This window comes from Phyllobates terribilis, unplaced genomic scaffold (genome assembly GCF_046119375.1).
Source record: "Phyllobates terribilis strain yellow unplaced genomic scaffold, ASM4611937v1 Scaffold_13__5_contigs__length_258822181, whole genome shotgun sequence".
Classification (NCBI taxonomy): Eukaryota; Metazoa; Chordata; class Amphibia; order Anura; family Dendrobatidae; genus Phyllobates; species Phyllobates terribilis.
The window spans coordinates 134,668,574-134,690,360 of record NW_027362773.1 but is presented as its reverse complement, the minus strand read 5'-3'; the positions used below and the strand labels follow the sequence as shown (position 1 = coordinate 134,690,360).

At 47.8% G+C, this 21,787-nt stretch overlaps 1 protein-coding gene across 3 annotated transcripts in view; it reads right to left on the bottom strand.

Moving 5' to 3' along the window:
- Positions 1-21,787, bottom strand: part of LOC141174071 (uncharacterized) — a 239,689-nt gene that overhangs the window by 67,980 nt on the left and 149,922 nt on the right. For all 3 annotated transcript variants that reach the window (XM_073658712.1, XM_073658710.1, XM_073658711.1), the window contains exons 25-26: positions 20,647-20,803; positions 3,438-3,566 (exon numbers count right to left, since the gene is read on the bottom strand). In XM_073658712.1, coding sequence (XP_073514813.1) covers positions 3,438-3,566; positions 20,647-20,803 — 286 coding nt within the window. The remainder of the gene's footprint in view (positions 1-3,437; positions 3,567-20,646; positions 20,804-21,787) is intronic.

Here is a 21,787-nt window from a genome sequence, read left to right as displayed (position 1 = left end):
TGGGGACCGAGCGAGGACACCCGGCCGCCGGGCGGTTGAGGACTGAGTATGGATACCAGGCCGCCGACGCAGCCATGACGTGGTGGCCAGATTCCGCCTCCACATGCCTAGAAGGCCCAATTTCAAGTGCAAGCAAGCAAGCAGTATGGTATTGCAGCCTGGGGATGGGTGGCAGACTGCATACTTGCGCTTGCATTGCAAGGAATGGGGGAGGTACAATTGAACACTGCCCTGGGACAAGGACTTGCACGGGGATAGTTGCAAGTCTGCATCTTCTGATGTGGCAAGGACCACTTCTGATGGGCACACTTTTAGGCAGTGACCTGGGTGTCAGAGATGCTTCCAGGGGTCTTCCCCATGCTGTTCCCTTGTCTTTTCAGCACTGTATGCATGTGTCACACAGCACATGGCCAGATAAAGTTGTAAAATGTTAAAATGACATTTCCCGGTGAATGCATTTGTCACGGTTGAAAGCAATACAAAAGTGCAAAAACGCATAAAAAATGCTACTTGTGAACATAGCCCAAGGTGTGGAGGAGTATTTTTGTTTTCGGTTATTTATTTTACCTTATACACAAGTCTTTACCCTGGAAAGGATGTTCCTTAACATATTTCACAGGAAAACAGTTTCAGTTTCGTTTTTGTATGTTTTATTGTGAGCCCGTAAAAGTGGCTTAATACCTCTGACCACGTTGTTGACAGCAGTGACCTGGGTGTCAGAAATGCTTCCTGGGGCGATGCCCATGCTGTCCCTATGTCATTTGAGCTTTGTCACTATCATTTTGGGCACTTTTTAGGCTTTCTACAGACTGCCGGGCGTGCCGCCGCAAAAATGCTCGGGTCTCCCATAGACTAACATTGGGCTCATTGCTCGGGTCGAGCACCCGAGTATCACGGTGAGCTCGGCCCGAGCTTCGAGCACCCGAGCATTTTAGTGCTCGCTCAACACTAGTAGGGATGTTTTTTTAAATAATAAAACTAACATAAGTGTTGGGAATAAATCAAGACCCACTAAAAATCAATTGGGATCCAAATCTTTGGATTCCCTCTCTAAAAAACAGAGAGATACAGTAGATCATTTACGGACATTCTATAATTCCCAATTAGCAAAAAATACTACCTATAAACCCTTGAGACATACAGGTACAATACCCAAAAAAACATATGTAAATCATTCCACTCCGGTTTACAAACATAAATATGATCTAGAAAGTTTCCCCTTGATTATTAATAATAAAAATTCCCACCTGGCAAATAATAAAGATAAAAACAAGGATAATAATAGTCCTATGAAATTAATGCCACCTGCACCGAACCCAGGATTACCGACTTTGGATAAGACCATAATCCGGGGTGATATACAACAGGTTATTCTACACAATTTGAAAAAATCTATAGATATTTTGGGAGATACCGCTAATGGAATTTCAGATGTTGAAAATGGCTTCTTTGATTTGAATGATTTGACTACATATAGCAATGAAGATACCCCATCCACTCTTGTTACGATGGTACAAGCATCCACCTCATCACCCGCTTCCCTTAATTCACAGATATCTTTTTTAGAGATTGGTCCTATGCGCCCCCTACCGCTAGTGGAGACGATAGTACCATCAATATTGAGCCAGTCCAATCTAGCACCCACTATGATTCCATCCATGCCTATCCCCCCATCGCAATCACAGATCACCAAATTTTCTCCCCCACTAATAACTACCTTAAGAAAAAGAAAAGAAGGCCCCGAGGGACTAGAGGAGGCAGAAACTCCGAAAAAATATAAAAAAATCCCACCATTTCGGACATAAAAAAGAAATAGTAATAAAAACAAATCCGAAAATATCTCCTATATGTGCACTAGAGGAAAGGTCAACACAGGATGGAGATTCTCCTAAAAAAAGAATCTTCAATCTATCTAAATACAATCTTAAAGTGGCAGAGGAGAGGATATTAGTAAAGGGACTTCATTTTTGCCCCAGTCAAGAGGCGAATAATTTTGATCTCTTTCTTGACTTAAAAAGATTTGTGAGACGACTGACCCTCACAAGACAGTTTGCACTTCAGAAGAGAAATAATGATAAACAGACTCTAAAAACTAAAATAAGTACACCAATAGCTACAGGTACTGAAATGGTAGAGGATACTAATATACATATGGAAGTGAAAACTCGCTCCAACTTTAATCCTATACACCATAGGGGGAGCTATATAGAAACTTTTCTTGCTCTAGTGGGTGGGGAATTTCATTCTATGAAAAATAAAAAAGGTGTCAAAACATCTTTTAGAAAAACCACTAAAATAATGACTAAACAAAATGGAAGATACAAAGCAAATATTACAGCTGAAGAAAAAACAGCGATAACTAATTAAAAAATAATAGAGAAATTGTGATTCGTGAAGAGGATAAAGGGGGGGTCATAATATTGGATAGAGATGCCTATCTTAAAGAGACATCAAATATCCTATCAGATCCTAAATATTATGAAAAATTAAGTATAGATCCATCAAAAACCTTTTCTAAGGAATACCGCACCATAATTAATAATGCTTTTATGGAAGGAATCCTGACCCAAAAAAGAAAGAAGTTTTTTGATTAACAAAGAATTTTCCATGGCTTTTTTCTATTATTTACCAAAACTACATAAGGATCCCAATAATCCCCCAGGTCGTCCTATCATCTCAGAGATCAACTCATTGACTAGTTATTTATCCCATTTTCTTGATTTCTATCTCCAGGAACATGTTAAAATATTACCCTCTTTTTTAAGAGATTCTACACAGCTTATTCATGATTTAAATACTATATAATGGGGGGAGGATTATCTAATGCTGACACTTGATGTGAATGCATTATATTCAAATATTGATCATAATTTAGGCATAGATGCAGTCAAATTCTATCTGTTTTATTGTTTTAATATATATTATATCGAGAAAACAGAGTGAAATAAATCTTTTGAAGATAAAGAGTTAATTTTCCAATCCTTGCAAGTCTGGGAGCGCTAGTCCTATCGGGTATTTCATTCTGAATCCTATCCTACGGATCCCTGGCTGAGAGATCCTGTCACACCAGTGATGAAGCTGCATACCTGAGAAGTTGGACACTGAAACAAGACCGTGAGGTTGACATGCAGTATTACAAGATCATTTAAAGGTGAGCTTATAACCTTTTCTCTTTTTCTAATCTATATAGAAAATCTACACTTAGATCTGCGCTTGTTCTTCGACCTCCCCCTATCTTTTAGACCCCACAGCCTTGAGGTCCAAACTGTTGTTTTACAAATCTATACAAGACATTTATTTTTAAAATGTAATGAACCATCGGAAAGATCGTTTCAGTTTTGCACAATGGTCAGGTTTTTTTAGATTCTGACAGCATAATATAGTGTTGCACTGAAATTCATGGAATTTACATGAAAACAGTACATTTGTCTAGTTACCTTCACAGCCTGAAAGTTCATGTAGGCACTCTCCTTTGGGGTTTCGGCAAGTCTTCATACATTTATCACCACAGGCTTTATAATGCCATTCACATTCTCCAACATCATTGTAGTAGTCACAAAACATAGCTGGTGAAATAAGAGAAATTCTGTAAGTATTCACAATTTCACAGGAACACAGTCAAATCTATATTAGCATAGGCACACAATTTTGTCTGACCCACTGTTTATTCATTTCTATGTATATGGCCTCTTTATAGACTGTTAAAGAGGTTGTCCACTTTCAGGAAAGTGGACCTCAAATGCTGTAAAATGCTGAAAATAACAAACACAGCAGATACTTACCCTTACCGAGTACACTGTCGCTCATCACCGCTGCTCCGGTCTCAGAGATTATCTACAGCTGTGATGGGCTATCGATGTGATGACATGTGGCACCCCAGGAGTCCAGTTGCCACACTGGCATTGCCTCCCTCACAGGGGGTGATGCCATGCCTGGTAGCAAGGAGGGGTCCCCTTATCAGGTAACACGAACAACCAACATATTTCCTGGCTCCAGACCAGAAGGGGGAGCTCTAACCCGGTTTCAGGGGAGCTTCCCCTTTAAATTGGAGCCCGGAGGTGGGGGTTAGAAAAGGCAGTTGTAGTGAGAAAAGTAAGTTGGGGACTGGAGAGAGAGACGAGGGAGAACCTGAGGAGGGGAGCTGTGACCAAGCTCGCCCCAGAGAAAAGAGCCAGAAACCGGACACCGGAGTCCGTGGTTGCTCAGGTTCAGTCCTGGCAGCTAAATCCAGAGGGCAGGAGACTGCAGGTCACCTGGCCCCACCAAACACTCGGCGGCTCAGCAGCATACTAGAGCCCAGGCCGCCACGAAGGAGCGACACCTGTAAAAGGCTCGAGCAGCCTGCCATACGGGCGAGGATTTAATGATCACTCAGGAAAGAGGGCCGCAGCATAGCTTTAGGCAGCAGGGCCAAAGAGGACAGCGCAGAAGAAAGGCCGATCCCCAATTGCTTCTAGGCTGCCCGGATGTCCATTACCTTCTGTTACCAGTGCCCCGGTCGGCACCATCAAACATCAAGTAAAGGTAGAGGAAACCGCCAGTCTTGTGTCGCCTGGTCATTATCTGCACCCTTAGTCCTGCACCCCAACATCCACAATCCCCTACATAAACCATACCGGTAGCCCTGGGGCCCCGCTCTACCAGTGGGGAGCAAATACATCCCAGCTGCGTGACCAATGGCCCCAGCGGTCTCTTTTAGCAGCGGCGGCCACCTATAGCCTCATACCACTGGTGGCGTCACAAAACTTGTCCCCTAAATAAACTGTCCTTTTTATTGACCGCCCAGGGCCCCGGACCGGGTCACGCCCCCGTGACTATCCCAAGGAACCGCCGACCCGGTGGCGAGTACCCCACGGTCCTGGGGTCGCGTCATTTTTGGCGTCACGAACAGGATGTACCAACCAGTTACACTGGGTCACGTGCGCCCAGAGACTGTGTTTGAGACTGAGAAGTGGCGCCTGCCCAAGAAGAACAGGCACCATGTGCATGCCGAAAGAAGAAGAGAAACCTCCCATCATGGGTCGGGTTGCCGAATGGTGAGAAAAGCCATGACCGTCCCTTGCAACGACGACCATATTAATAGACTTGTCCATCAGCCAGGGGGATCCGCCTCCTGGTGTGGCCGACAGTGAAATGGGAAAGATCCGCCCACGAAAGGGGAGAGGAAGGAGGGAGCCCTGGGAGAAGGGCAGATATACATGCGGCTGCGGAGGAGTCACAGCTAACCCAGTACGTGTAATGGAGGGAAACGGCAACCAGACTCCAGTCTGTGGCATGGAGGCAGAAAACTCCCCCAGTAACCTAGAAGGAGTTCTGAAACAACTACCCCCGGTGGATCTGGGGTTCCTGTAGCCCGAGATGCAGGAACTGGGCCAGCAAATGGAGCAGGGGACTAAGGAGAAGGAGACGCGCAGCACCGGAGAGGCAGCCGCAGCAGGTAACTCCCCTGCCCCGGTAGCTGAGGAGACCCTAATCGGACCCCTGGGGCCACCAGCAGCCCCTGCACCCAGCTGGGTGTACAAAAGCGCCATGTGTGACTGGTCCGCACGCGTAGAGTATCAGCTAGCGGCCCCATTAATACCTGAGCCAACAACCCAGGCCATCTGTACAGGAAGGGCAGAGTACAGGTGGGAGAACCCGGATGGCGATCTAATGGGATTCCCTGGGGAGGCCCAAGTGAAGGAGACACCGGAGGAGACCCTGCAATGGGAAGAGTTCTGCTGGCAGCAGATCCAAATGTGGGAAGAGGAGGAGAAGGAGCGGCAGACCGGGTGGCAGGCCATGGAGGAGAGGAATATGAGGGCCAAGGCCCTGGCCCTGTAGGCCAAACCTGCCAAACAGGGTGTGAGAGTGCTGGGCACCATAGTGAAATTTGATCTATGCAAGGGCTGGGGTTTCATCAGAGAACCCAATGTTGCCCAGGATCTCTTCATCACCAGGAGGGACGTGGAGTCCCACCTTCAACAAGGACACCCTGACAGTGACTTGTACCCTGGCGATCGAGTCACCTACACCTGCCATCGAGGAAAGAGGGGGTGGTACGCGCTCAATGTGCGGAAGGCGAGTGCGGAGGACATGCCCCTGACATCCAGGGCCGCTGACCCCTGCCAACAGCAAGCAGCAGCTTCAGCCCCGGCTGCAGCAAATAACTCGGATACACCATCTAACGACAGGGAGGATTACGTGCTACCCTCGAAAAAGGTACCCCGGAAGGGGCAATAAGAACTGAACTGCGGAACCGCAGAGGAAGTGAGTGTAAATAGTTACCCGGTTGGGTGTTTATATCAAAATTCATAAGTTAATAATTGTGTGTGATGTTAACATAATTACTACCCGGTAGAAAAAAGAAAAGAAAAAGATGTTACGGTAGTGGACAGTGAACAGCCAGAACTTTTACTGTAAAAAGTTGGCACTTCTTAATGTGCTTCTTGTTGGTTTTATAGGCCGCTGAACAAAAAAACGTTTGGCGTGGTTGAACACGTGGTCCAACGAGTGGATCAGTTATGCCCTGCAGCCACGCCCAGGGCCTTCGTTGGGGATTTTGGGACGGGTCCCCCATATTGAACTTGAAACAGTGAGATAGACACCCTGGTAGGGATCTCACTGGAGCCTTCTGAACTTGCTTGAAACAGTGTTATTTAAAGTAATATAATGTTTTATATTTGAAAGAAAGTTATTTAAAGAGATATAATATTGTTCTATATACCTGGTAGTCTTATGCAACATTTTAGAAAAAGTGCCTCCCATAAAGGGAATAAAAAGTTATTTATTTACCGGTTTTACATGCTGTGAATGCATTCTAAAAATTTTGCATGTCTTAAATTCTTGTTCTTTTTACTCTGTTCCAGCCTGCGGACCTGCTATGTTTAACAGGGGGCGGGAATGTGGCACCCCTGCGGGTCCAGTCGCCACAGAGGTACTGCATCTCAGCCAGAGGTGTGGTACCCCACTCTCGGGTAAGGAGGGAGCACTACCCGGGACCCACACACTCACATCCAACACCACATCACTCCAGTAGGGAAGGGCGAGATTGCTCCTGAGGGAGAGCATAGTCCCTGTCCTTGTCTGGAGGAGGGAACTAGGTAGAGGAGGTGGGTGGAGGAAGTAGTTTAGGGGAGCACACAAGGAAGGACTGAATGTAGAGGGGACCACGTAGAGTGACAGTTAGTGACATGGGTCACATGACAGACAGTATAAAAAGACAGGGAGAAACATCTAGAAGCGCCCAGTGAGTGAGGATCGTTGAGGAGTAGGGTCCAGACAGAGACAGGGCCCAGTCAGAAGCACCCAGTGAGTGAGGACCGTTGAGTAGTAGGATCCAGACAGAGACAGGGCCCTGTCAGAGGGGCCCAGTAGGAAAAAGAACGAGGGGAGTGAGGGAGTCAGAGAAGGGCTACAGAGACCGAGAAGGGATCCTAGGGGCACGGAAAGTGCGGAGTCCACCCGTGCGCCCGAATTCACGACGAGATCAGGTGACAGTAGGGGACTGGCCTCAGACTAGAGGAGGACTGCAAGACTGAGCTAGCAAACCGGAGGCTGCGGCATCTCTAAGTATTGTAGCCAAAACCACACACATTCGCTGAAAAGGTGGCCACATAAGACCAAGGGGACAGAGAGGACGTCGCCCAACAAGGCCCGCGGCCACTGGCTCGGGACACTGTGTATGAGGCGCAGGGCAGGAGGGTGAGAGCCAGCGCAAAGAGAGACGACCCAGGAAAGGTACACAAGAAGGGGGGTCCCGATCTAGTGCACCCAAGTTATCAGGACTCGGTAGGCTGTTATAACCAGCTGGCAGTTGTAACCTGGAACATCATAAGAACTGTGAGTAAAAACTTGAAGACTGCACCCCGCCATGTCCTTGACTTAATTGCTGCGTCACCTGCTTTGCAGTACATGAACAACAAAGCTACCTCTTTAACTGCCCTGGGGCCTAGCTTTACCCATGGAGAGCTGAACCATCACTGCATCACCAACGGCCCTAGAGGATGAGAACAGCAGAAGCGACCACCTATAGCCGCATACCACGGGTGGCGTCACGGGACTTTATCCCCAAAACTTTATTCACCTCTGTTATTGACCGCCCGGGGTCACGGACCGGGTCACGCCACCGTGACTATCCTAAAAGAACCAACCGGCCCGGCACCAAGTACTCCACGGCCCCAGGGGGCGAGTCCAATTGGCGCCATGAACAGGATTGTCGTAGCCCAGTATAACCGGGTACTATGTGCCATAGACTTTGTTAAACTGTATAATCAAGTCATTTGACGTCAGCCGGGGGGAGGCAGGAGACCCCGGTCCGGAACCGCCGGGTAAGCGATCCCTCTAGCCTGCAGAGCAGCAGACTGGTATGCCAGCAGAAACCCAGGACCTGGCTGAGGTTCACTGGGAGGGGAGGAAGATGCCCAACCTAGAAGAGGATCCAGCTGCGGGCGCGGCCGCAGCAACTGTAATGCCTTTATCTATGCTGTATATCCCAGGGGCAGCGTGGTTGCCTCAGTACTCAGGGGAGTCGCACAGCCTGAGCGAATTTGAGGAGAGACTGCATAGTTTGTTCGAAGTGTACCCCCTGTCTGAGAAGCAAAAAGTCAGCATCCTTATAGGCCAGCTAATTGAAGCAGCCCAGAGGGAGGTGAAGTTCTGGCCGGACAGGGACAAAAAAACTGTTAAGCAAATTCTGGCCAGGTTGAAGGATACCTTTGATACCCGCATAGCAGCGGAGATTAAAATGAAGTTCTACGGGTGCAAACAAAGGGTGCAGGACAATGTATGGGACTATGCTCTAAACCTGCAGGAGGCACTGCGAGCCATTAAACAGGTAGACCCCGACAGTGTGCAAGACTAGGACAGATTGCTAACCGAACAGTTTATTGAGGGGCTCCTGTCACCGGACACAGCTGAACATTATGGCTCTGCAAACCCTGATCTAGACTTTGCGCAATTTAAAGACCGGGCCATCCGGGTGCTGCGAGAATCAACCCCAAGTGGCACTGCACCCCTCCGGCGCTCAGCTATCACATACCACCAGGAGGCGGCATCCTTTTCCCCGGCACCTGTGGAGGCTGACGCGCAGACCATAGATAATGACCCCTCTGCAGACCTACGCCTTCAGGTCAAGGAGCTGACCAAAGTGTGGCTACACTAACCAAAACCATGCAGGCCATGCAAGTGTCTCCAAAGGAAAGGATCCAGCTGGCTTCCAGTCCAGATGACGTCCTGTGGTGATGGCAGAGAAGAATTCCACCGATCAGAGGGAGAGACAGCGATCGCTACGACCAGAACGGAAAACCCATCTGTCGCCACTGTCAAAAAGCGGGGCACATCGCAAGATTCTGCGATTTAAATGAGCAACCCCTGGGACAGAGGGTCAACCCCCAGGAGTAAGACGACCAGGCCCAAAAAGCTGGCGAGACAAGTACGTGGGAGGACGACCGGTCCTGCCTGTCGTGCTTGATGGCATCCCGGTGAACGTGTTACTGGACACCGTTTCCCAGGTGACAACGATGCCATATATCCTTTTTAAATGGTACGGGGCTGATTCAGACATTACTCGCAGTCCAGATGAACACTTTAACATCTTTGCCTGCAATGGTCAGCCCTTGCCTCAGGTGGGGTATAAAGAGGTGACCATAAAGGTTGGCTGAGTAGAATTGCCATCACAAGGGTTGATTATTGTAGATATTGATCACTGAGAAAGCCATCCTATGATAACCTTAGGCACCAATGTGATAGAGAATTGTCTTGGGGAAATTATTGTTTTGTTGCAACAGGTTGCAGAGGCTGCCAGTTCCAGTCAGCAACGAGTTCTGCAGAAGGAGATCAAAGCCCTGATGCAGAGACAACAGGTAGAGCTGTCTGGTGGAGAAGTTGCCAGTGTCAGAATGAATGATCCATTCCCCATTGCAATGCTCCCTAGGAGTGAAATGTTAATATGGTGTCGGGCAGCAATAGGTCTCAGGGGTCAAGATTATCAGGCTCTGGTAGAATCCGTGTACTCTAATAGTAGGTCCACCATCTTGACGGCCAGCAGGGTAGTCGATGTCCGCAAGGGGAGGGTAGTCGATGTCCGCAAGGGGAGAGTACCGATGCACATCCTGAATTGTGGGGAGAAAGAGGTCCATTTACCCCGGTATGCCACCCTTGCTAAGCTGTTCACTGTCAGTAGCAATGCAATAAAGGCAGTTGAACCCTTGCCTCTGTCTGAACAGGTGGAGGACAATGGCTCCAAGGGCAGATGGAGGATTGGTGTCAGAAGCTACAAGTAGGCACTGACTCCACCCCTTCGCACCAACAGCATGGGGTGTACCGGGTGGTCCAAGAATATGAGCGAGTCTTTAGCAAACACCCACTAGACTATGGGCAGGTAAAAGGGGTCCAACATCATATCCCCACAGGAGATCATCTGCCCATTAAAGAGAGGTACTGGCCTGTACCCCAAGCTCACTATCAATGTGCCAAGCTAATGTTACGGGAGATAAAAGAGGCTGGGGTAATCAGAGATAGTTGTAGCCCCTGGGCAGCTCCATTAGTCCTTGTTAGAAAGAAAGATGGTACAATGAGGATGTGTGTTGATTATAGGCAGATTAACCGCATTACACATAAGGACGCCTACCCATTACCCAGAATTGAGGAATCATTAGCTGCACTGAGATCCGCTAACTATTTCTCCACTTTACGTCTCACCAGTGGGTATTGGCAGGTTCCTGTGGCAGAGGCGGACAGAGAGAAGACCGCGTTTACGACACCAATGGGCCTCTGCGAGTTCAACTGCATACCATTCGGGCTCTGCAATGCCCCGGGAACATTCCAGCGGTTAATGGAGTGTGGCCTAGCACACAAAAACTTTGAAACCATTCTGCTGTACCTGGACAACGTAATCGTCTACTCAAAGATGTACGAAAACCACCTGGAGCACCTGGCCGAGGTATTCGAGGCCTTATCAAGTTTTGGCCTAAAAGTAAAGCCGTCCAAGTGCCACCTGTTGAAGCCCAAGGTGCAGTACCTAGGCCATGTGGTAAGCACTGAAGGTGTAGCACCAGACCCTGAAAAAGTCACCGTGATGAAGGACTGGCCAAGACCCTCCACTATCAAGGAAGTGCGGCAGTTCCTCGGGCTGGTAGGCTACTACAGGAGATTCATCAAGGGTTTCACCAAGATAGCGGCACTCATGCAGGACCTCTTAGTGGGCTAGTCCAAGAAGGCCAAGAACCCGAATCCTTTGTTCGAGTGGGGTAAAAAAGAAGAAGAATCCTTCACTCGACTGAAGGTAGCTCTTACGGGAGAGGAAGTCCTGGCCTACCCCGACTATGGCCAACCCTTTATACTCTATACGCATGCCAGCAATGTGGGATTGGGAGCGGTGCTGTCCCAGGTACAGCAAGGCAGAGAGAGAGATTACCTACGCCAGCAGGAAGCTCCGTCCCACGGAAAGGAACTCCGACAACTATAGTTCCTTTAAGTTGGAGTTTCTAGCCATAGTCTGGGTTTTAAGGGAGCGCTTCTAACACTATCTGGCTTCAGTGAAGTTTACCATTTTCACAGACAAAAATCGGCTGACCCACCTTGAAACGGCGAAGCTAGGTGTGCTGGAGCAGCAATGGATGGAGCAGCGATGGATGGCCCAGCTGTCCAACTACGAGTTTAAAATCAAGTATCGGGCAGGGCATAAAAACGCTAATGCTGATGCGCTGTCCAGGAAGCCCGACGTTCCAGATGGGGGAGAAGACCCGGAAGAGCTGGAGAAGAAAGAGCTACCGGCCTTCCATCGTCACAGGGTGACCCAGTGCTCCCACTGTGTGAGGGACAAGTGCTACACCAACAGAGAGGCCACGTTTAACCCATTGCCTCACCATGGATGGGTAGAGACGCAGGATAGCGACCCGGCTATCGGCCTAGTAAAGGAGTTGCTGACACAAGTTGCCTCGCACCCTGGTCCAGATGCTCCACAGGAGACCCAACAGTTGTGGAAGGAGAAGGGCAAGCTGTTCATCTACGAGGGAAAGCTCTGTCGGAGAAGCATCAACTCCAGGACACACGAACTGGTCTGGCAGGTGGTAGTCCCGAAGCGGAATGAGCCAATGGTCTTAGAGGCGTACTGCGATGGAGCAGGACACTTCAGGTGGAAGAAGTTGGAAGTCCTGCTACGTGAGCGATTCTACTGGGTTGGCATGAGGAAAGCAATCGAGAGATGGTGTCAGTAATGTGGTCCATGCAACCTGAGATGGAAAGTACGTGATAGCCAGAGGGCTCCCATGCAGCCCATAGTCACCAAACAACCACTTGAGCTGGTAGCCTTGGACCACGTGAAGCTAGCCCCAAGCCGGTCAGGCTATGTCTATGCTCTCACTATAGTAGACCACTACTCCCGGTTCCCGGTAGCAGTGCCAGTGAAGGATCAGATGGCTAAGACGGCAGCCAAAGCATTTCAACAACACTTTTGTCGCCCGCATGGTTACCCTGAACGAGTTCTTACCGACCAAGGCACAGCCTTTGAAGCAGAAGTGTTTCAGGAGTTCTGTAACTTGTACGGCTGCAAGAAAATAAGGACGACGCCGTATCATCCTCAGACCAACAGGTTATGTGAGAAAATGAACCAGGTAGTAATAGACCTGATGAAAACGCTGCCCCTTGAAGAGCGTAGCCTGTGGCCAGAGAAGTTACCTGATTTGGTAGACCTATATAACCACATCCTGGTGAACTCCACCAACTGTACACCCACCTACTTGATGAGGGCAAGGCCTGGCAAGTTACCCATTGACTTAGACATGGGAGTTTTAACACCTGAGACGACAGCACCAGATGCAGACTGGGATACGGAGCGACAGCAACAATATCGCAAAGTGCAAGAATGTGTAGAGAGAAGTTTGTCCCAGGCGAGACAGAGGCAGAAAAGAACTTATAATCAGCACGTACCTGCAGTTCCCTTGTCACCTGGAGAACAGGTACTCAAAAGGAAGAGACGAGTTCACAAATTAGATGATCAGTGAGAGGTTGAGCCATACACCATCTTACCTTCAAATTTCGACAACACCAAAGTATGCCTCATCAGTAAATATGGAGGAGAGACTTCGGGGGCAGTCTCAAGAAACCACCTAAAGATATGCCCTGATCAATTGAGACACCAAGAGGAAGACCAAAACAGCCCCCAGCACACACAGAAAAGGTGGAAGAGACGGTCCAAACCATCCTTGGAGAATTTCCCCCGCTCTTGGATGCAGGTGAACCAAGCAATCATGGTACCTGTTCTGACCTTTCCCCAAGTAGTCTTACCAGAAGCCGCAGAGACTCTAGAATAGCAGGCAGATCAGAAGGCCCCAGCAACAGATGCCACAACTGCAGTGGAACGAGTGAATCTACCCCCTGCTAGCGGTGAATCTGTCAGTCCCATGGTGAGTATAGGAGTTCACAGAAGGCAATCTGGTATACCACTACTACGTAGGTCCACAAGTAGCGTAGTGAATAGTGCACCCACCACACCAGCGGTAGACACTAGAGACCCGGGTAGGTCATTAGCAATAACTGTGCTGCGTAGATCAACCCATAGTACCAGAGCTCAGCTCCTTGTCCGTTATAGGGACTAAGGTGTAATAAGGAAATAGTGTATAATATATAATTGCAACCGTTAAGCATGAGAGCCTACAGAGACTTCCTGTAAGAACTTTTAACTAGAGATGAGCGGTGTTCGACTAGAACTGTTCGCCAATCTCAAATTCGAACTGTTTTGGGCGGTGTTCGAGTTGTTCGACGAACCCGAACGATTTGCAAAAAATTCGGCTGTTCGAGGTTATGTTCGATAACTGTTCGTGCACCAAAAGCGTGTCCTGCATGTCTGGCACTATTTTGAGCACCAATCATGCAGGGATTGTCTGCCACTCACTGTAATGCCACAGCCATGGTGGTTGTGGCATTACAGTGATTGCCCAAATCGATGGGAACAGTGCTCACAGTGAAACATGAAAAGCCGGCAATTCAGCAGCGGCATACACTGGTACCCGACAATTTAGAACCGAAAGAATAGAGCTTCACACATAGATTAGATAGATAGAAACATGTCAGCCACATATATACGAAGTACAGTGACAGTGTTGCTTACTGTACTTGTCATTTAGTGTAAAGGATTTATTAAAAAAAATAATAGTGTTTTCATGCACCTTCTCTTTAAAAAAGCCGGCCGGCAATTCAGCAGCGGTACCCGACAATTTAGAATAGAAAGAATAGAGAATCACACATAGATTAGATAGATAGAAACATGTCAGTAACACATATATGAAGTACAGTGACAGTGTTGCTTACTGTACTTGTCATTTAGTGTAAAGGATTTATTAAAAAAAATAATAGTGTTTTCACGCACCGTCTCTTTAAAAAAGCCGGCCGGCAATTCAGCATCTGTACCCGACAATTTAGAATAGAAGGAATAGAGAATCACACATAGATTAGATAGATAGAAACATGTCAGTCACATATATATGAAGTACAGTGACAGTGTTGATTACTGTACTTGTCATTTAGTGTTAAAATAAAGGATTTATTTAAAAAAAAATTGGCGTGGGGGTCCCCATAATTTTAGGCTCTAGCGGAGGTTAAGCAGACAGCTGGGGCAGATGTTTGAAGCCTGGGAAGGGGGTAATACCCACGGAGCTTCCCAGGCTACTAATATCAGCCCCCAGCGGAATACCTAGCCTTTACTAGCTATTAAAATGGGGAACCCCCCCAAAAAATGACGTGGGGTCCCCCCTATTTTAATAGCTAGCAAAGGCTAGGCAGACAGCTGGGGGCTGATATTAATAGCCCAGTAAGGGTGCCATGAATATTGGCCCCCTCCCAGGCTAGAAACACCAGCCGTCAGCCGCCCCAGATATGGCGCATCCATAGGATGCGCCAATTCTGGCACTTAGCCTCGCTCTTCCCACTGCCCTGTAGCGGTGGCAGTGGGGTAATAGGGTTGGGGTTGATGTCAGCTTATAATGCCAGCTGACATCAAGCCCAGGTTAGTAATGGAGAGGCGTCTATAAGACACCCCCATTACTAACCCCATAGTCAAAGTTAAAAGAAAACACAAACACCCAGAATAAAGAGATGGCAACGCTGCCATCCAGCCTGTCATCCCGCAGACACTGAGAAGCGCAGGCATGCTTGCGCTCCTCAGTGTCTCGCTGTGACGGCATAAAGATGAGATGAGTTCATGTCCAATGAACTCGGCGCACCTCATGCACGTCACTGGCAGCGTGGGAGAATTCTCCTGCACTCAGCGCTTCAGCGTGAGAATTTTCCCACGCTGTCAGTGACGTGCATGAGGTGAGCTCATTCAGGTCCAATGATCTCAGCTCACTTCATGCACGTCACTGACAGCGTGGGAGAATTCTCACGCTGAAGTGCTGAGTGCAGGAGAATTCTCCCACGTTGCCAGTGACGTGCATGAGGTGCGCCGAGTTCATTGGACATGAACTCGTCTCATCTTTATGCCGTCACAGCGAGACACTGAGGAGCGCAAGCATGCCTGCGCTTCTCAGTGTCTGCGGGATGACAGGCTGGATGGCAGCGTTCTGCTGCGGTCCAGCCTGTCATCTCGATGTAGCAGAGCTGAAGCTGTCGTGGGAACCATGGAAAGGTAAGGATGATGTTGCTTTATTATTTTACTTTTATTGCAGAAGACATTGGCTTCAGCTGGAATGGGCGTGACGGTAAGTATGGTTTAATTTAGAACAATAAAGAATTGTGTGTTTATTTCAATTAAAGGACTTTATTCTGGGTGCTGTGTTTTTTTTAAATACTTTACTAGAAATCATGGCGGTCATGTCTAATATTGGTGTGACCCCATGAATTTCGGGCTTAGGGCCAGCTGATAATGCCAAGCTGGCCTTAACCCCTTTATTACCCAGTGAGCCACCGCACCAGGGCCCTGGATGAGTTGGGTACAGCGCCAGAAGATGGCGCTTCTATGAACGCGCCATTTTCCGGGGTGGCTGCGGACTGCAATTTGCAGCGGGTGGGGCCCAGAAAGCTTGGGTCTCCCTGCGCTGCAGATTCCAGCCCCCAGCTGCCTAGTTGTACCTGGCTGGACACAAAAATAGGGCGAAGCCCCACGTATTTTTTTTTTTAATTATTTCATGAAATTCATGAAATAATTAAGAAAAAAAGGGCTTTCCTATATTGTTGTGTCTGGCCAGGTACAAATAGGCAGCTGGTGGTTGGGGGCAGCCCGTTCCTGCCTGCTGTACCTGGCTGGACACAAATAAAGTGCGAAGCCCCACGTCAATTTTTTTTAAATTATTTCATGAAACTAGATGGTGGCCCGATTCTAACGCATCGGGTATTCTAGAATATGTATGCGGCAGACCCAGAGCAATCAGCAGAGCGGTGTTTAAATTTGGCGCCAAAATCGCTGACTGGTCGCGGCCAGCAAACGCGACCAATCAGCAAAGCGGTGTTGAAATTTGGCGACTATATCGCTGATTGGTCAGGGCCGGCGGTCGCAACTAATCAGCAGAGCGGGGTTTAAATTTTGCGCCAATAATGCTGATTGGTCGCGGTCGCGACCAATCAGCAAAGCGGTGTTTAAATTTGGCGCCAATAATGGTGATTGGTCACGACCGCGACCATTCAGCAGAGCGGTGTTTAAATTTGGCGGCAACAATGTTGATTAGTCGCGGCCGGCGGTCGCGACCAATCAGCAGAGCGGGGTTTAAATTTGGCGCCAAAATCGCTGATTGGTCGCGGCCGGCAACCGTGACCAATCAGCAGAGCGGTGTTTAAATTTGGCGCCAATAATGCTGATTAGTCGCGGCCGGCATCCACGACCAATTAGCAGAGCGGGGTTTAAATTTGGCGCCAATCTCGCTGATTGGTCGCGGCTGGAGTCCGCGACCAATCAGCAGAGCGTTGTTTAAATTTGGCGCCAAGCTCGCTGATTGGTCGCGGCCGCTATTTAAATGTGGCGCCCAAATCGGTGATTGGTCGCGGGCAGCGTCCTCGACCAATCAGCAGAGCGGTGTTTAACTTTAGCGCCAAGATCACTGATTGGTCGCGTGCGGAGAGCGCGACCAATCAGCGAATCGTATTGGTGAGGACCGGGGAGCGCCGCTACCTGGTCGGATACTTCCGCTGCGAGAAGCGAGGAGTTGAGCGACTGCTCGCAGCAGAAGTATCCCGACCCGCAGCGCCGCTCCCTGGTCCTCCCTTGACACCCTAGCCGCGGATGTCCCCACAGTATCCGCATGGTGTTACAAAGATCCGGACATTTGTGTTAAAAATCGCTGATTGGTCGCTGGCGCTGCCCGCGACCAATCACCGATTTGGGCGCCAAATTTAAATATCGGCCGCAACCAATCACCGATCTTGGCTCCACATTTAAACACCGCTGTGCTGATTGGTCACCGACCCTGGGCGCGACCAAACACCGATTTTGGCGCCACATTTAAATAGCGTCCGCGACCAATCAGTACAGCGGTGTTTAAATGTGGAGCCAAGATGGGTGATTGGTTGCGGCCGATATTTAAATTTGGCGCCCAAATCGGTGATTGGTCGCGGGCAGCGCCAGCGACCAATCAGCGATTTTTAACACAAATGTCCGGACCTTTGTAACACCATGCGGATACTGTGGGGACATCAGCGGCTAGGGTGTGAAGGGAGGACCGGGGAGCGGCGCTGCGGGTCGGGATACTTCTGCTGCGAGCGCCCGCTCATGTCCCGGGTTCTCGCAGCGGAAGTATCCGCACAGGCAGCGCCGCTGACATCCATGCGGCTAGGGTGTAAAGGGAGGACCGGGGAGCGGCGCTGACATCCAATTGGTCGCGGCTGCTATTTAAATGTGCCGCACAAATCGGTGATTGGTCGCCATCTTGACCGCGACCAATCACTGATCTTGCCGCCAAAGTTAAACACTACTGTGCTGATTGGTCGCGGACGCTGCCCGCGACCAATCACAGATTTGTGCGCCAAATTTAAATATCGGCCGCGACCAATCACCGATCTTGGATCCACATTTAAACAACGCTGTGCTGATTGGTCGCGGCCGATATTTAAATGTGGCGCCCAAATCGGTGATTGGTCGCGGTCTTGGCGCGCGACCAATCACTGATCTTGCCGCCAAAGTTAAACACTACTGTGCTGATTGGTCGCGGACGCTGCCCGCGACCAATCACCGATTTGTGCGCCAAATTTAAATATCAGCCTCATGCACGTCACTGACAGCGTGGGAAAATTCTCCTGCACTCAGCGCTTCAGCGTGAGAGTTCTCCCACGCTGTCAGTGACGTACATGAGGTGAGCTGAGTTCATTGGACATGAGCTCACCTCATGCACGTCACTGACAGCGTGGGAAAATTCTCCTGCACTCAGCGCTTCAGCGTGAGAATTCTCCCACGCTGTCAGTGACGTGCATGAGGTGAGCTGAGTTCATTGGACATGAACTCGGCTCATCTTTATGCCGTCACAGCGAGACACTGAGGAGCGCAAGCAAGCCTGCGCTTCTCAGTGTCTGCGGGATGACAGGCTGGATGGCAGCGTTCTGCTGCGGTCCAGCCTGTCATCTCGATGTAGCAGAGCTGAAGCTTTCGTGGGAACCATGGAAAGGTAAGGATGATGTTGCTTTATTATTTTACTTTTATTGCAGGAGATCGTTGGCTTCAGCTGGAATGGGCGTGACGGTAAGTATGGTTTAATTTAGAACAATAAAGAATTGTGTCTTTATTTCAATTAAAGGACTTTATTCTGGGTGTTTGTGTTTTTTTTTTAACTTTGACTATGGGGTTAGTAATGGGGGTGTCTTATGGACGCCTCTCCATTACTAACCTGGGCTTGATGTCAGCTGGCATTATAAGCTGACATCAACCCCACCACTATTACCCCACTGCCACCGCTACAGGGCAGTGGGAAGAGCGAGGCTAAGTGCCAGAATTGGCGCATCCTAAGGATGCGCCATTTCTGGGACAGCTGACGGCTGGTGTTTCTAGCCTGGGAGGGGGCCAATATTCATGGTACCCTTCCTGGGCTATTAATATCAGCCCCCAGCTGTCTGCCTAGCCTTTGCTAGCTGTTAAAATAGGGGGGACTCCACGTCATTTTTTTGGGGGGGTCCCCCATTTTAATAGCTAGTAAAGGCTAGGTATTCAGCTGGGGGCTGATATTAGTAGCCTGGGAAGCTCCATGGGTATTACCCCCTTCCCAGGCTTCAAACATCTGCCCCAGCCGTCTGCTTAACCTCCGCTAGAGACTAAAATTACGGGGAACCCCACGCCAATTTTTTTTTTAATAAATCCTTTATTTTAACACTAAATGACAAGTACAGTAATCAACACTACCACTGTACTTCATATATATGTGACTGACATGTTTCTATCTATCTAATCTATGTGTGATGCTCTATCTTTCTGTTCTAAATTGTCGGGTACAGATGCTGAATTGCCGGCCGGCTTTTTTAAAGAGACGGTGCATGAAAACACTATTATTTTTTTTAATAAATCCTTTACACTAAATGACAAGTACAGTAAGCAACACTGTCACTGTGCTTCTTATATGTGTGACTGACATGTTTCTATCTAATCTATGTGTGATGCTCTATTCCTTCTTGTCTAAATTGTCGGGTACTGGTGTATGCCGCTGCTGAATTGCCGGCCGGCTTTTTTAAAGAAAGCGTCTTCTGAGCAGTTTTCAGCTTTTGGACACCTTTGAAGGTGTTTTCTATGTGTTTCTATGTGTTTTTGTTTGCCTGCCATTGGTTTTAACGGTGTTCGACGGTGTTCTAAGGTGTTCGACGAACAGTTCCTTGAACATCCCGGTGTTCGACGAACCGAATCGAACCCGAACACTACGGGGGTGGCTCAACACTACTTTTAACCCCTTCGCATCCCTGGGATTTTGCGATTTTGCATTTTCGTTTTTTGCTCCCCTTGTTCCCAGAGTCATAGCGTTTTTATTTTTTGGTCAATATGGCCGTGTGAGGGCTTATTTTTTGCAGAATGAGTTGTACTTTTCAACACCATTACTAGTTTTACCATATCGTGTACGGGAAAACGGGAAAAAAATTCCAAGTGCGGTGAAATTGCAAAAAAAGTGCAATACCACAGTTGTTTTTTATTTTTATTTTTTACCACGTTCACTGAATGCTAAAACTAACATGCCATTATTATTCTCCAGGTCATTACGAGTTCGTAGACACCAAACATGTATATGTTCTTTTTTATTTAAGTGGTTATTTAGAAGTTGGTTGGTGGGTGGTAGATGGGTGTTGGTTGGAGGTTGGCTATATAGTCAACAGTACCCCTGGACATACATATGATAGTGGATGGGGGATAACTTATTGATCCCTATTAGTCTAACTAGTGGAACCCCTAGTGATCTGGGGAAAGGGTCTGTTAAGAGTCGCATCTGATCCGAGTAGAAGTGCCTCTGTCCCATTCATTCTACATTCTACAGACTACTTCTATATTTCTTTAAGTGGGTTCTGGGTCAACTCAGGTTCCACTAAGAGGTGAAAAGTAGCATTGGTGGAAGAAAGCATGGTGGCCACCGCCCCATTGTTTCTTGGCCTGAGACTGTATTCACACATGTAGTTTTTGGTTCTGCTTTTTGGCAATTTTTCTCGGTTAAAGTCATGAAGGACTGAACACAATTTCTTATTTCAGATCGTGATGTGAATAGCATTCAGACTTACGGCATATAGTTGGCGTTCTCCAATTTATACATATTCCATTTTCACTGCAAGCTTGGGCATATAACGCAACAGTAGTACAAAAGCATTCACAATCTCCACCGGTATCACAGGCACATGAGTCACTAATGCAAGATTCATAATATGTGCTGGGATCAACCTGTGGATAGAGATAAACTGATTAGTATGACTGCTAAAGTCCACCAGTTTCCCACCGTGAGATTGAGTTTTTGGTTGTCTTATCCAGATATTTAATAGTAAGATATGTAGTCTAACAGCAGAAGAAAATACCAAGAAATTGTTATTTAGTTACATCTATGGGCAGCAAGGTGGCTCAGTGGTTAGCACTGTTGCTGTGCAGCACTGGGATCCTGGGTTCAAATCCCACCAAGGACAACATCTGCAAGGAGTTTGTATGTTCTACCCTGTGTTTGCGTGGGTTTCCTCCCACACTCCAAAGACATACTGATAGGAAGGTAGATTGTGGGGACAGTGATGATGATGACGTCTGTACAGCGCTGTGGAACTAATGGTGATATATAAGCAATGCATAATAATCTATGAATCTATGATGTATGAAAACTGGTGTTTTGTACATCAGTTTTAATGTGAAGCTATCTGGAAATGCACACCCTTTAATAAATTTAGCAAAACTCTGGCCATGTGTAGATCAGTACAAATCTACACAGATCTTGTATAGATTTGTACTTTCATTTTTATCAATTTATAGTAAAAGGTATAATAAAGACTTTATTGATTAGGTGACTTTTTGTGCATTTTTCTAAGATTTATTAGGATGGAGAGAAAAACATTACAAATGGCACAAATATAGTGTGCGCTATAGTTTGTGATTTTTTTTCCCTGTTGTAATTATTACTTTCTATTCTATTTCCTTTCTTCCTTTTTTCCATTTTCTTTTATCTGCTTTTTCTCATCTATTAGTTCATTTCTCTTTTTCTCCCTTATTATCTTCTTAATTTGTTCTTCATCCTCACTGATAACTTACCAGCGGCTTTTAGCTTTCAGCACCTATCGGATTTCTCCGTTCTATGCGCTGTTTTGCCATCGGCCGCCTTCGGCTTTTTCTGGCACGTCTTGGCCTTTCACGCATGCGCTTTGCCTTCCCTCTGACGCACACACCAGG